General features: G+C 40.2%; 1 protein-coding gene across 6 annotated transcripts in view; it reads right to left on the reverse strand.

Annotated features, from left to right (window-relative positions):
- Nucleotides 1-14,518, reverse strand: part of 5PtaseI (inositol polyphosphate-5-phosphatase A) — a 589,076-nt gene that overhangs the window by 556,274 nt on the left and 18,284 nt on the right. For all 6 annotated transcript variants that reach the window (XM_067142880.2, XM_067142882.2, XM_067142879.2 and 3 more), the window contains exon 2: nucleotides 9,024-9,065. In XM_067142880.2, the coding sequence (XP_066998981.1) occupies nucleotides 9,024-9,065 (42 nt within the window). The remainder of the gene's footprint in view (nucleotides 1-9,023; nucleotides 9,066-14,518) is intronic.

Below are 14,518 nucleotides of genomic sequence, written 5' to 3' on the forward strand. Positions count from 1 at the left end.
CAGTGCATTTATTAGCTGTTCTGCTGCTGCATCTAGTGTAATGAATGGCTTCAAATATAAGCCAACAATATTGTCATGCTGTTTCCTATCACTATTGTAGTATTTTCTTCTTTCAATGTATTTTTTACTTTCCCGAAACTGTGTTTAAAGAAGCACAACCCACCTCCTTCTAGTCTCCTTCTTTATCTGTGGCATAATAGTGAGCTGCATAGAACAATGGGATGTCTATTGGTACTGTGAGAAAAGTCTCAGTGGCTATTATGATGTCTTGACCTAACCAGAGATCTTCTGGTGCCAAGTTCATCAGGTTTTTGAAGCCTTTCACCTTCCATAACATTTCGAAGTCATTTTAGTCTTAATTGCTTGTCTTGTACATGTTATTAATCTAGGCTGTGAATTGTACTACGATGTTGTGTGGCCTCAGAAAACTATACAATCTCACAAGAACTGCTTTGGGCCAGACGTTAGGTTGACTTATTGTTTCTAGTTACATGTAAGGCACACCTATCCTATAAGCTTTATTCTCTCCTTTCGTGGATAATTGTTCACAACTGATTTTGCCTAGGATTCCGCTGTCTTTTAGGTAACACACTAATTCTTGCACCCTCCTTTGTGGGTGTAGTCTTCCTACATACATCCATGCCAGGTGGTGTCCCGTCTTTAGTTGGTCATTTTCAATCTTTGTTCCAATGATCTTTGGTGTGGTTGACGGAGCATGCTTTTGCCTACATCATTCAATGTGTTTTCTCTGCTTGTTTTGTTATATTCCATTTCTTGGCTTGGAAGCGCTGATTCGGTCAACTCTAGTTGTTCTTGTGTTTTTGAAGTTCCCTGATTTTCATTGTATTCTTCTCTAATGCTATTAATATTGGTTTTCCCGCAAGAGGTGCTATCTTTTCTGTTGCTCATTTCTCGGTTGTTCTCTACATCATTCTGGGGACAGTATTTTTTTTTTTTTTTCAGAACTGTGTGGTGTCCTTGGTTTGGTTACTTTTGATTGTACCACATTTGTATCCTCAGTGATTACAGTAGGCTGTAAATGTAGCTTTGTTATTTCAGATGAAATGCAGGTTTTTATTTTGTCCTCTAGGTTAACCATGCCATTGATATTTTGCAAAAGGAATTCCAAAATTGTATAGACTTTCTTCGATATCTCCTCTATCTTGTCTGAATAACAGTCATTGTTTTTCAGGGCCATAATTTTACATCTGTCACATAGCCATGTTAATTTGCATGATTTCCTTTTCAAAGTATCAAATTCTACTTGCGTGAGGCCAATGCACTCTTTATGAGACCCTGTATAAAGAAAGTAGAGAGGTTCCACCTTTTCAATAGTCCGGCTCCATGGCCAAATGATTAGCGTACCGGGCTTTGGTCACAGGGGTCCCGGGGTTGATTCCCGGCAGGGTCGAGAATTTTAACCATCGTTGGTTAATTTCCCTGGCACGGGGGCTGGGTGTATGTGTTGTCTTCATCACAATTTCATCCACATCACGACACGCACCTGGCAAGCCAAACCTGTCCTGGGATCTCCCGGCAATTAAAAAAATATAAAAAAGCCATACACCATTTCATTTCATTACCTTTTCAATACACTGTTATTAAGTTGTACCAATATTAAGTTACAACATGTTAACTTTGAGATCGGTGTTGACACATTTGAAGTGTCATCATCAGCCGATAAAGAGAACAGGGCAAAAGGACTAAATCATGAACAATTATAAACACACATAACAAATATAAGACATTATTCACTGTCAAAAGGGTGTATGTAGAAATATCAACACTTTTTATGAAGAAGTAAATTCAGATGAAGTTCATTTGTAACGTGACAGTCTTGTATATTCTTGCTGTGCTGTAATCACATAAAAAGATGTTGAATTGATGGCAAATAACGAGTTTAAAAGCTTGATCCAACATAAAATCTTGAGAGATGACTCGTTAAAAGATTGATCTTGAGAGATGCAGCTTGTGTACAGTTGTTGCTAAGCAAGGTCTTATAGGTATTTGTTTTATCAGCACGTTGAAGAGTGGAAAGCGACATACATGAAGTCCTAGGATACAGTGTAGGACTTAAGTTCCTCAGTTCGATGCGGATATATGAAGCCTAAAGAAAAGGAGACTTAAAAAGAAATGAAACAAGCAGTAAGAAATATAGAACAAGTTAAATTATGAGGCTCACCTTTATTAGCGTGCCGTGATGATTGACATGTGTAGAGGAGGCAAAATGTGAAGCAAATAAGGAAGTAAGGAATAAGTAGAGGTAGGGGAGGGATAAAGGAGAGTTTGTGACGGGATGGCAGGAAGGGAGTTGTCTAAGGTGGATGATATTTCTGAAAAGCCAAACACCCTTTTCAACTTCCTCAACTCAATTTTGAATAACCTCAAGTTAACAAGTAGTCGATCGATCTTTCATGCCTTACACAACACTTTTTCATGCTACTTGCGCCTTCCGAAAAGCTCCCCTGATCCACCTTAGAACCCCCCACACAGATTTTTTTTTTTCCTTTTTATACTGATCAGTTGAAGCCTCAGATTATACTTCTCAAGTATTTCCAGGTAATTAGCAGGCAGGAATCGCAGTCGTTTCATTTCTCTGTTATTCTAGTTCGTTGCGCAGTGCAGTATTATTTCAGCCTATCCTAAAAAACTTCTATGGATTTCAAGATGGCTGATCATTTATACCAAAGAATTAGACTTGGTTTTATGTTTGTAATTTAGTTGATACTGTTCAATACTTTCAATAAAACACTATCACATGTTCCCCATCTTCATATAACATGAGTGATGAATTATACTGATAAGCTTTACAAATTAACCCTGCAAAAATTCACATATTCAACACATGGCACAGAAGCCACAAACTCCAAAGCTCATTAGAATGGTTTAACTAGGCAGTTTTGTTATCTAGTAAGCTGTGATTTCAAACTAAAACCATCACTATCGATTATTCACCCTGTTCACATGAACACTGACTCACAATGGCACATGGACCAAGCAACACTACTATGCAACACTACTGAGAAGCTAGAGTCCATGACAGAAAACAAGGCAATTGTAAACCTCATAAGAAACCTCCTATCACAAAACGAAGTAGAGATAAACGACGGGATAAGTACAACAAAAGGAATCCTTCAAACAAAAGGAGTACTCTAAGATGACCCAATCAGTCCTCTTCTGTTTAACATTGCCACATATGACACAGTAAAATCCAGCGAAAATATGAAATCGGTTTCACTTTATATGTACGCTGATGACATGGTCCTAGGTTCGCAGACCAATGCTGACCTTCAAGAAGCCTTAAACAAACTTAACATTTGGGATGAAAACAATAAATTCTTCATAAACCAGGAAATTGTGCTGAAATGCTGTTGGACATTGTCAGGAGGGCACATGGAGATATGGTTAAAACTGACACATTCTTATTTTGTGGCTGGTATAAATTTGCAATTCATTGCGGTGTCCATGAAGTTAACCTGAATATATGATGGATAAAAATAGATAAAATTCTATTAATTTTATCTACAGAATCAACATTTACCAGTTCCTGTTTTGCAATTGAAATTGTAATGATTAGCAGTGATGGAACTAACAATTCAATGAATATCAATATGAGAAAGAGTCTGGATGATGAGCATACTCCAGTTGCTAAGAATTTAGAGCCTAATTTATTTTTCATATTTTACACTTAGTTCATCCCAGATTCTAATGTTAACTGTGTGTTTGGACATTAGTTTTCATGTCAATTGTGTGTTTTTACATTTGTTTAGTTATTAGATGTATTACATTAAGACTGAAGATGGTCAGCCAAGGCCGAAACTAGTCCCTAGTTTAGTAAAATAATTCAATAATATTGCATAATATAGTACTGAAAAAGGTGGACAATACGACATTAATAATTATTATTGTGATCACAATTCAATACGGATCAAAACCTATGATGGATGATATACGCAAATCACCAATATATTACACAAATTTATATTCAACTAGTTTAATATAAAATGCATTTCCCGATAACTCTTCAAAAAGGTTCAAATCATTTACACTTCCAATTCATGAAGAATTATTACACAATAGGTTTTTTTTTTCTTTTTATATCCTCTGTCCACTTTCTACTTTTAAAACAACGGTGACACACTTTTCTTACTATTGTCGCTAAAATACTCAACCATGTCAAAAGTATACATATACAGGGTGGCGCACAGTAAGTCACTTGATTTTTTCATGAATAACACATTTGTTGTTGACAAGATTTGTAATTTATTGATGTAGAAGTAAAGTATACAGCTTGGAAATACAACCTCATGAATCAAATGTTCAATATGACGGCCATTTTGTTTTACAACTTCTTCAAGTCGCACATGTGCATTTGTGACGACTCTCCGACACAAATCTTCTGGAATGGCGCGGCATAACTCCACAATTATGGCCCCAAGTTGCACTGCAATTTCGGGTTTTCTGTGGTACATCTCCTCTTTAAGGAAACCCCAAAGGAAGAAGTCACATGGGTTAATGTCCGGGCTGTGAGGCGACCACATTCCCCCTCCTTCATAACGTTCTGGAATTCTGTTTGACAATACCCTAAGGCCAAGTCCCCCATGTAGGAAATCAAGCACAACGTTGGCAGTATGGGGGCGTGCTCCATCCTGCATTAACCATTGTGCCTACAATGGAAGACCTGTGGCCATGAGTTGAGGAAAGAACTGGTTTCGCAGCATGTCTAAATAGCGTTCACCGGTTACTGTAGGATTGAAGAAAAACGGACCAATGATTCCATGGCTTGATATCACGAGAGAGAGAGAGAGAGAGACACACTCTCTCTCTCTCTCTCTCTCTCTCTCTCTCTCTCTCTCTCTCTCTCTTCACAACACCGTTCACGTAAAAATAAGCCTCATCCGAAAACCATGTGTTGTGTAGCACTGCCTCTTGGTTTTGCTCGATTGCCCACCTTGCAAACTATAGTCTCCGCTCCTTATCTCTCACAGTAAGCTTATGCGCCACAGTCTTGTATGGATACAAGCGAAGCACGGATTGAATAATTCTTTGCACCGATAGGCGTGAAATTTCCAACTCGGCACTAGCTCTTCTTGTTGATTTACTCGGACTATGAGTCAAAGCCACTCGAACTGCTTCAATGTTTTGCGGCGAACGTACAGTACATGCATGTGGCCGCTTACACTCCAAAACAGATCCAGTACCTGCAAATTTGCGATGTAATCTGCATTTTGTCTGTGGGCTGGGAGCCCACCGTGTACCAAAATGAGCACGAAACCTTCTCTGTGTCAATGTGACACTGTTAGTCGCCGCGAACAATAACACAATCTTCGTCTTTTGTGCGACGGCCAACTGTCCTTTGCCCGCCATCGCGGCAAACTGAAATGGCGGACTCAAAACGGAAGAGATGAACTCGTAATGATATCTGGGGTAATTTTCATGAACTGCATGACGTTAAGCGCACAGTTTGAAAGCTATTTCCCCAATAGTATACTTGTGGGATCAAAATTCAATCGGGTGACTTATCGTGTGCCACCCTGTATATATATAGTCCACGGTTATACAAATACCATACAATCACAGTAGAACATGAACACATGTACATTTACAAAACTTAAGATCCAAAATAAAAACAATATACACTAGTGTCCAAAAGTTAAGCATAAGTTAAAAGTAAGCAGGTCAATAGGAAACAGACCGCAAATCGCACAACATATGCACTTACCAACCTCACATGTTCGCTCTGCATAGGAAAAGAGTGTTCCCTGCTTTGACTAGCGGCGTAACTACAAGGTAAACTCAGCCATTGCCTGCACTCCATATTCCCTCAGTCATGTTTGCCCTGTTATAGTGTGTTGAGTGTAGCCTTGTGGTGAAAGTGACATCATTATGGCATAACGACGCCATTTGGACCCCGTTTTGCAAGGTAGAATACTCAGCCGCCTGGAAGCAGGCCAGACACACAGACCAAAGTCGCCGTATCCTTAAATGTGCCTCTAAGTGTCATTTCCAGGCTTTGGACACAATTTTGAGACACAGGAGATGTTAGTCGCAGGCCAGTACCAGGTCGACCAAGGGTAACCACTCCACAGCAGGACCGATATCTGGCCTTAACCGCCCGACAAAATCGGAGTGCACTTGCAAGACAATTGTTGGCGGAGCTTGCAGCCTTCTCACGGGTTGCCGTTTCCCAGCAAACTGCATACCGGAGGCTCAGAACAGCAGGGCTGTTTGCCCAATGTCCAGCGGTGTGCATCCCGCTCACTCCAGCACCGAGATGGGCCCGTTTACTGTAGAGCCATCAACATCGAAACTGGACCATGAATGAATGGAGGCGTGTGCTCTTCACAGAAGAATCCCGCTTCAGTTTGCAAACGATTCCCGTCGCACATTAATCTGGAGAGAGCCGGGTAGCGGATACAACCACACGAACATCGTGGAACAGGACCAGTATGGTGGTGGCGGCGTCATAATGTGGAGCGGCATCATGTTGAATGGCCGTACGGACCTGCACATCTTGTCTAAGGAACACTGTTAACCCTCGGAGATACAGGGATGAGGTAATGAGACCACATGTTCGACTCTTCATGGTCCAGACTTCCTCTTAATGGACGATAATACCCGACCGCATCACGCTTCTCTGGTGGATGAATTTCTGGCTGGGGAAGACATTCATCGCATGGACTGGCCAGCAAGGTCTGCGGATCTGAATCCTATAGAACATGACTGGGATGGAATAGGTAGGCGAATTGCATCCCGTCTGCCTCCACCAAGGACCTCCAAGACCTTCACATTGCCCTTTCGGAGGAATGGGATTGACTGCCACAAGAACTCTTGGACTATCTGATAGAGAGCGTGCCATGTGGCTGCAAAGGATGTGTGGCCGTTAGAGGTAACCATACACCCTAATAACAGCATATTTTGTTGTGGAAGACACTGTCAAATTTTTTAGTTGTTGTCAAAGGTGTACCTTAGCTATCAGAACCTTTTTGACACTGTTTTTTTGGACACGTTGTGTGACATATGGTGTGTGAGTCAGCTTCCGCTTGTTCAGCAGTCCGCTTGACATTCCTATCAGGTGGTATGGCCTTGTTTAGTAATTATGTTTAATTTTTGGACACTAGTGTATATACACATATAATTGAAAGCCCCTTTTTTTTATTTTTATTAGTGGCTCAATTCCTGTACTGTTACACATTTTAGATTGTCGGCACATTATGTTAAGACTCCTTAATGGCCAAATTCATGTCGAATCATACAATCAACTTTGCAGAAAAAAAATACAACATGATAATGCATAAGCTCATAGAATTTTATGCACTATGCATATTTTTATAAGGACATGGAATGCAATCTACCAACAGCATAATGATGAAATTAAAGTCTGCAGTTTTTCTGTAATTTTCAACTTAACAGATAAATTCATACAACCTGTGACAATAAATTTCGGTGAATGAAGTCAGAATGGTCGATCCGGCAACACTGGCAACATGCAACGCTGCACCTGCATAACAGCAGGTTCTGACCACCTGCTTCCAACGTTGTTCAGTTGAGCATCATGTGTAAGCCGTGTAAGACCTGTTTGACACAGTGCGTGTTTAGTGTGTTGGTTCTGAACTGCTAACAGGAACATGAACGACCAAAAGATCAATGTACAGTTTTGTTTTAAGCTTAGCAAGACACCGAAAGAAACGCATGCGATGCTAGTACGTGTTTATAAAGATCAAGCACTGTCCTTGAAGTGTGTGTACGAGTAGTTTACCCATTTTCGAGGAGGCCGGGAAAGTGTTTCTGACAATCCCCCCGCAGCGGAATACCGGCGACCGCCGTCAATGATGAAAACACTGAGAAGGTGAGGACATTAATCATGAACGATCGACAATTAACTGTGCGCATGATAGCAAATAAAGTGCAGTTTAACCGTGAATTGTTACCCAGAAGTTAGGAAAGAGGAAAACATGTTCTCGAGGTCTTGCGCCACATCACTTGACTGACGATCAGAAGCAGGCACGTTTAGAGGCTTCACAGGATTTTGTCGAAATGGCAGATGCGACACCAAATTTCTTGAACTGTATTGTCACTGAGGATGAAACCTGGTGTCTCAAGTACGACCCTGAAACGAAACGGCAAAGCATAGAATGGCGTTCTCCGGAATCCCCTCTTCGGAAATAGGTTAGAGCCGAAAAGTTTTGCATCAAAACTATGCTCATCACCTTTTTTGATAGTCAAGGTATTATCCACAAGGAATTTCTGCCTGAGGGAACGACGTTGAATGTTGCACGGTACATTGAAATTTTAACCCGTTTCATGAAATGTCTACGCAGGTTACGACCCCCGTACGCACAACAAGGTTCATGGTTTTTTGTCCATGACAATGCTCGCCCACACACAGCCAATATCATCAAACAGTTCATGGCAAAAAAGGGGGTGGTGCAACTTGAACATCCCCCATACTTGCCAGATCTCAATCCTTCAGACTTCTTCCTATTCCCACGACTAGAACTTGCTTTGAAAGGAAAGAGATTTGACGATATTCCTAACATCCAACAAAACGTGACGAGGCTTTTGAACACCATCCCAAAGAAAGCCTTCTTGCAAAGTTTCCAGGACATGTATCGCCGATCTTAGCAGTGCATAGTTATGAGAGGGGACTATTTCGAAGGACAGTAAGGTCACTGCCGTGCATTGTTCACCTATGTTGATAGTACAGGACTATTCACCGAACTTTATTGTCACAGGCTGTAATATGTACAGAAATGCACTGAACTTAGAAAAGGAAGTGTGAACTGGTTAAATACTTCATCTAATTTGTATCTCTATATGACATGAATGGGAGGAGTAGATCTGTGGTTATTCATGACTATATAACTATCTACAATTAAGTTTAGAAGTAATGTTGAAAATATCTATTAGATGTTAGTGGTGGTGACTACAATCACAACAATAAACATTACTATAGTTTTCATCATCATCATAGAACTATATGGCTCCAAAACTTCACTCAACAAGGTAGAGATCACACTTACTGATAAAAATTCTTCTGTCCAGATCTTAAGCATCACAGAAGGCTGAAAAAAAAATTAAAGATTTTAAGTACAAAATGTTCTTGTGGTACAATAAATACAAAGATATAGTTCTCTCATGATAGATATTTTTCACACAATATTGTTAAGTACATATGGAGGGACTGCCAACAAAATTACCTCTAAAATCTCATTCACATATAAATGGACTATGCTGTAACTTTGGCTTTCACTGAAAATTGCTCAGATTATATTATAATGCACCAAAAAAAATTTGCATATTCTGGTCAAGTGCACTTTTTAATTTGCTATGTGTAGGTATGTATGTACATAAAAATGGGTATATACAAAGAGAAATAACATGTAGTTAGCTATGCATACGAAACAGAAAACAAAAGCACAAAGTTGGTACTGTGGGATTTTGAATACAAAATGATCGAACATTACGAGATAGATCAATATCATATATAGCTCTCAGGCTCCGAGACATGCTTAAACATATTCAGGGATACTCAGCACCAAAGAATTCAACTTGTTTTGGAGTACTTTATCCCACTCTTGCATAGCAGCATCAGTCAGTTGCTGAATGTTAGCAGGACAATTGGGACGGTGGGCAATTGCTCTCATTGCTGTATTAAGTGCTCTCTTAGGTTGTATAAGCGCTACACACATGGGTAATGCGCCAATGGTATCTCAAATTTGTGATAATGTTTTGCAGATGAGAATATCTGCACCCGTCACACTGCAGTCTAACGGAAGTCTTAACCTCACTTTCAGTACTCCACCCTTTTCGCAAGGGTGCTCGAATCTAGGTTACTGTGCCGCTGTATCTCCTCAGGACCACTCTAGTCCTTCCCAGGTACCTCCTGCACCTGCTTTCCCCCAGATTTTCTCCAATCTACCTCACATGTTGACTACTGTATTTAAGGGAGTCTCTAAATTTACGCTAACTCTATTGACAAGGTTATTTCTTTCCTTCAGTTTTTAATTGAGTTTAAGAATCAGGCTATAGTGTACAATCTCAGTAACGATCACGTGTTTCAAATTTTATATCCACATGCATTGGAGCTCTTTCTAAGCATATCTTTAGAGCCATTTCGGAAAGATGGGCGGTAGATCAATTTCATGCACATATACTTGAATTTTTCATTCTTTCACATGCCTTGTCAGAGTGCAGCATTTGAACAAGTTATTATCTGAGTATATTCAGGACATTAAGCTCTATGCTAGAACTTTATGCTCAACTATTCTGAATATCAAATGGTTGCCAACATTGTTGAAGGTCTTGCCCCTAATTATCAGTCATATCTCGCTCTTTCACCGTGACAAGCAACTTTCGCTCAGTTGGAAGCTATCACTGTTTCTGCCGAAGGTATTCGATATGCCAACCAGCTACGTGTTGTGTTAGCTCCCCCACCTACGAGCATGTCTTCTCCTCGGGTTACTAAAACCGCCCCTTCACCCTCTTCAAGGCCACGTAATTCTCGTGCATGCTTTCATTGTGGTTCCACTGAACATTTCCAGAGGAATTGTCCTAAGATCGGGCTCTTAGGCAATTCAAAATCGGATGTGGGTAGAGCCTCTTTGACCAATAATTCTTGTCAAAACTGTGGGTCGAATAGGCATTTCTCTAGACAGTGCCCATGTAATACTTCAGGGTCTGGATGTTCAGCCCATAGTAATCCTAGATGACTAACTGCCAATTCTGGTGGAAAACCACAAAGTGTGGCTTCATGTTTTGTCTGGCCTAGCTGTACATTAAAGGATGATTTATCTAATTCTGAGACTGATGATTGGTCCCAGTCTGAACCTAGTGTCAATTTCCTGCAATCTTGTGGCATTTCTGCTATCCCTCCTTGTAAATTACCTTACTTATGCTTAGAGATACATAATGAACCTGTCTGTACATTGGTAGATTCAGGAAGTAGCACCACTGTGAAGAATTATCTAATTGACAGTACCTGTTCGCTACACAGCTAAGGAATTTGAGCCTCAATGGCCGTTAACATACTCTTTGCTATCTGCTTGATATGGATTCCATGAAAGTAATAGTATAGTAGTCATGGTGATGTTTTGATGATGTTGTAGCAGATGATTATTTTGTAAGAATAAATCATCAACCTAAGACATTTCAGTGTTCTTATGAAGTAAAACATTACATAATGGTACCGAAACCCGTTTGTGGAACGATCAGCGGCAAGAAAGACGCGGACGGACAACAGTAGGCAGCATCACGCAACATCGCTGTATCAACTTTTCTTTCTTTTTTTTTGCTAGTTGCTTTACGTCGCACCGACACAGATAGGTCTTATGGTGATGATGGGACGGGAAAGGGCTAGGAGTGGGAAGGAAGCGGCCGTGGCCTTAATTAAGGTACAGCCCCAGCATTTGCCTGGTGTGAAAATAGGAAACCACGGAAAAGCATTTTGAGGATTGCCGACAGTGGGGTTCGAACCTACTATCTCCCGAATACTAGATACTGGCCGCACTTAAGCGACTGCAGCTATCAAGCTCGGTCGCCGTATCAACAAGAAACCAGCTAACGCAACTAAGATCTCTACTTACATTCAATTTCTTAAGCAACGGATATACATTTGAAGGAATATACGTAATTATGTACATTACAAACAGACTCACTTGAAGTGTTACGAAACATCAGTGTACGTTTCAAAGTGCGTCGCAAAAACAGTGAATATTACAAGATCGCACTTCAGAAGCTGAAGGAACGCTTCGACAACATTAAATTACAGCAACGGGAACGTATCGATTTCTTCCGTACCTTGAGAAAAAATTCAGATCCAACTACTACCGAGTTGAGAAGCATATATAACAGTTGCCAGATGAATATTGCAGCTCTTAAAGGACTTGGGTTTGATGCCTGCATGCTTGGTTCCTTTTTATCTGCAGATATCTTACGCGCCTTTCCAGATGAAACAAAATTCGCCTGGTACACTACACAGGGCGATGATGGTAGATGCCCTGATGAATTTCCTGGACAAATGGGTACTCAGCAAAGAAAAATCAGAGAATTTGAACGAGTTCAGTGACAGTTTAGGAGAAGAGTTCTCTACAACAATGAATCTACACACCAGTCAATACAAGAAAGAATACCTATTGAGGAGATTCTGGGAGCTAGAGAGCATCAGAATCAGGGATGACAAAACTCAAAAATTCACAGCCAAGGAACAGAAGACCTTGACAACAACCAATGAACAATTTGCGATAACTGAAAGACGGTGCACAGTATTCCTACCTTGGAAAAAGGATGAACCTAATCTACATGACAACAGGAACATTGCATTAAAGCATTTCGATAGTTTGAAACGATCTGCAAGAGATAAGAAATATGAAGAGCGCTATGTACAAGAAATCCAGAAACACAATGAGAACGAACAAGTTGAATTCTTTAGTGAGGAATCACAAAGAGGCAAAACATTCTTCATGCCACATCATGCAGTAATTCGAGATGATCATGAAACAACCAAAGTCAGGATCGTATTTGACACTTCTTCACATGAGAAAGGCAAATTGTCTTTGAACAGCAACTTACAATCTGGCCCCAAACTGAATCCAGATTCAACAGCAACCTTACTTCGGTTACGAACGTCCAACAAATACATTGCAGCAGACGAGAATCAGAGCTTTTTACAGTTGATTCTGAATGAGAAAGACAGAGATTCCACTCGTTTTTTCTGGTTTAAAATGATTCATTCAGAAGAAGGGTGGCTGAGAACCAACGAGACCACAATATACAGTTTCTGTCGACTCCCATTTGGGCTGACATGCAGCCCGTGTCTGCTGGCAGCAACTTTAAGACAACTAGCAATGGTGATGAAAGACAAATATCCAAACGCATTAACAATTCTAGAAGACAATGTGTATGTTGATGATCTAGCAGCAGGCGGACACACAAATGAAGAATTGATAGACATTTATAAACAAATGAAAAATTATTTCAACGAGATCAGCATTCCACTTTCCAAATGGTTATCAAACTCAATAACAATGAACCAGATGTGGCGAGAAATGAAAGAAGTGGTCCGCCAAAAAATACATCTATTTTTAGGCATTCCAACTGATACGAATACAGATGAATTCTACTTCTCTTTCAAGAATACTGTAAGTACAGCAGCACTCATGCCCTGTACTAAAAGAGTTGTCCTGAAGACTTCAGCAAGAATTTACGATCCATTAGGCCTCCTATCACCAGCAACTATTACAGGAAAGATTATTTTCCAAGAAACTTGGATGAGAAACCTCGACTGGGATGAGCTTTTGCCACACAATTTAATTAAGAAGTGGAACCACTGGCTAGAAGGTTTAAAAAGCCTACATATAGTTAAAATTCCACGATGGATAGGATCTTGGATCAAGCAAGACCAGACCAGAGAATTGCACATTTTCAGTGATGCCAGCGAATGAATATATGGCGCAGCAGTTTACAACAAGACGACCATAAACGAAGATGTCAGGATCGAATTAATCACAGCCAAAAATAGACTTGCACCCGTTCAGAAAATATCCTTACCACGACTAGAACTCATGGGAGCTATCATAGCAGTTCGTCTTTCGGAGTATGTCAAACGTGAACTACACTTGGAATTACACCACATCCAATTTTGGTCCGATTCAACCATTGTATTACACTGGATAAGAGGAAACGCGTCGGAATGGAAGGTGTTCATCTCGAACAGAATACATGAAATGCATCGAAAGTCACACCCAACACAGTGGCATCATTGCCCTGGCAAGGAAAACCCTGCAGATGATACAACAAGAGGGCTAACAGCAAATCAACTGTGTGAAAGTAACTCATGGTGGCATGGTCCAGACTGGCTTGTAAAACCAGAAGAGTATTGGCCGAAATCAGTTGAAACATCAAAAACAGAACTTGATAAAACAGGAACAGAACGAAAGAAAACAGTTTCCCATGCTACCGCACCTAAACAGACAGAAGCGATTTTCGATATTACAAGATATAGTAGATTAACCAAAGTTCTCAGGATCACAGCATGGATTTGGCGATTTACACGAAATACACGCTATCAAGAAAAAACGTTACACCCACTCCAATTAGACGAAATCCAAACTGCAAAGCTGTTTTGGATTAAACATTCACAGAGAGAATCGTTCTCAGAAGAAATAGAAGCACGACAGAAAAAGATCAGACTACTCAAGCAGTCCAAAATTAGAAAGTTTTCTCCATTCATCAAACGTGGCATCCTAAGAGTTGGTGGACATTTACAATTTACCAGTTTAGATGAAAACGAACAACATCCCATTATTTTAAATGGTGACCACCATTTCACAAAACTGTTAGTAGAAGAAGAACATAAAACCCAATTTCATGTAGGAACTCTAATTTTGTTGAGTATTTTAAGGACAGACTTTTGGATACTTCGAGGATGACAGATCATCAAGAAAATCATTAGACAGTGCTTACCGTGCAAAAAACTGAAAGCAAAGGCAGATTCGGAAGTTGAACCCCCTCTTCCGGC

This window comes from Anabrus simplex, chromosome 3 (genome assembly GCF_040414725.1).
Source record: "Anabrus simplex isolate iqAnaSimp1 chromosome 3, ASM4041472v1, whole genome shotgun sequence".
Lineage (NCBI taxonomy): Eukaryota > Metazoa > Arthropoda > Insecta > Orthoptera > Tettigoniidae > Anabrus > Anabrus simplex.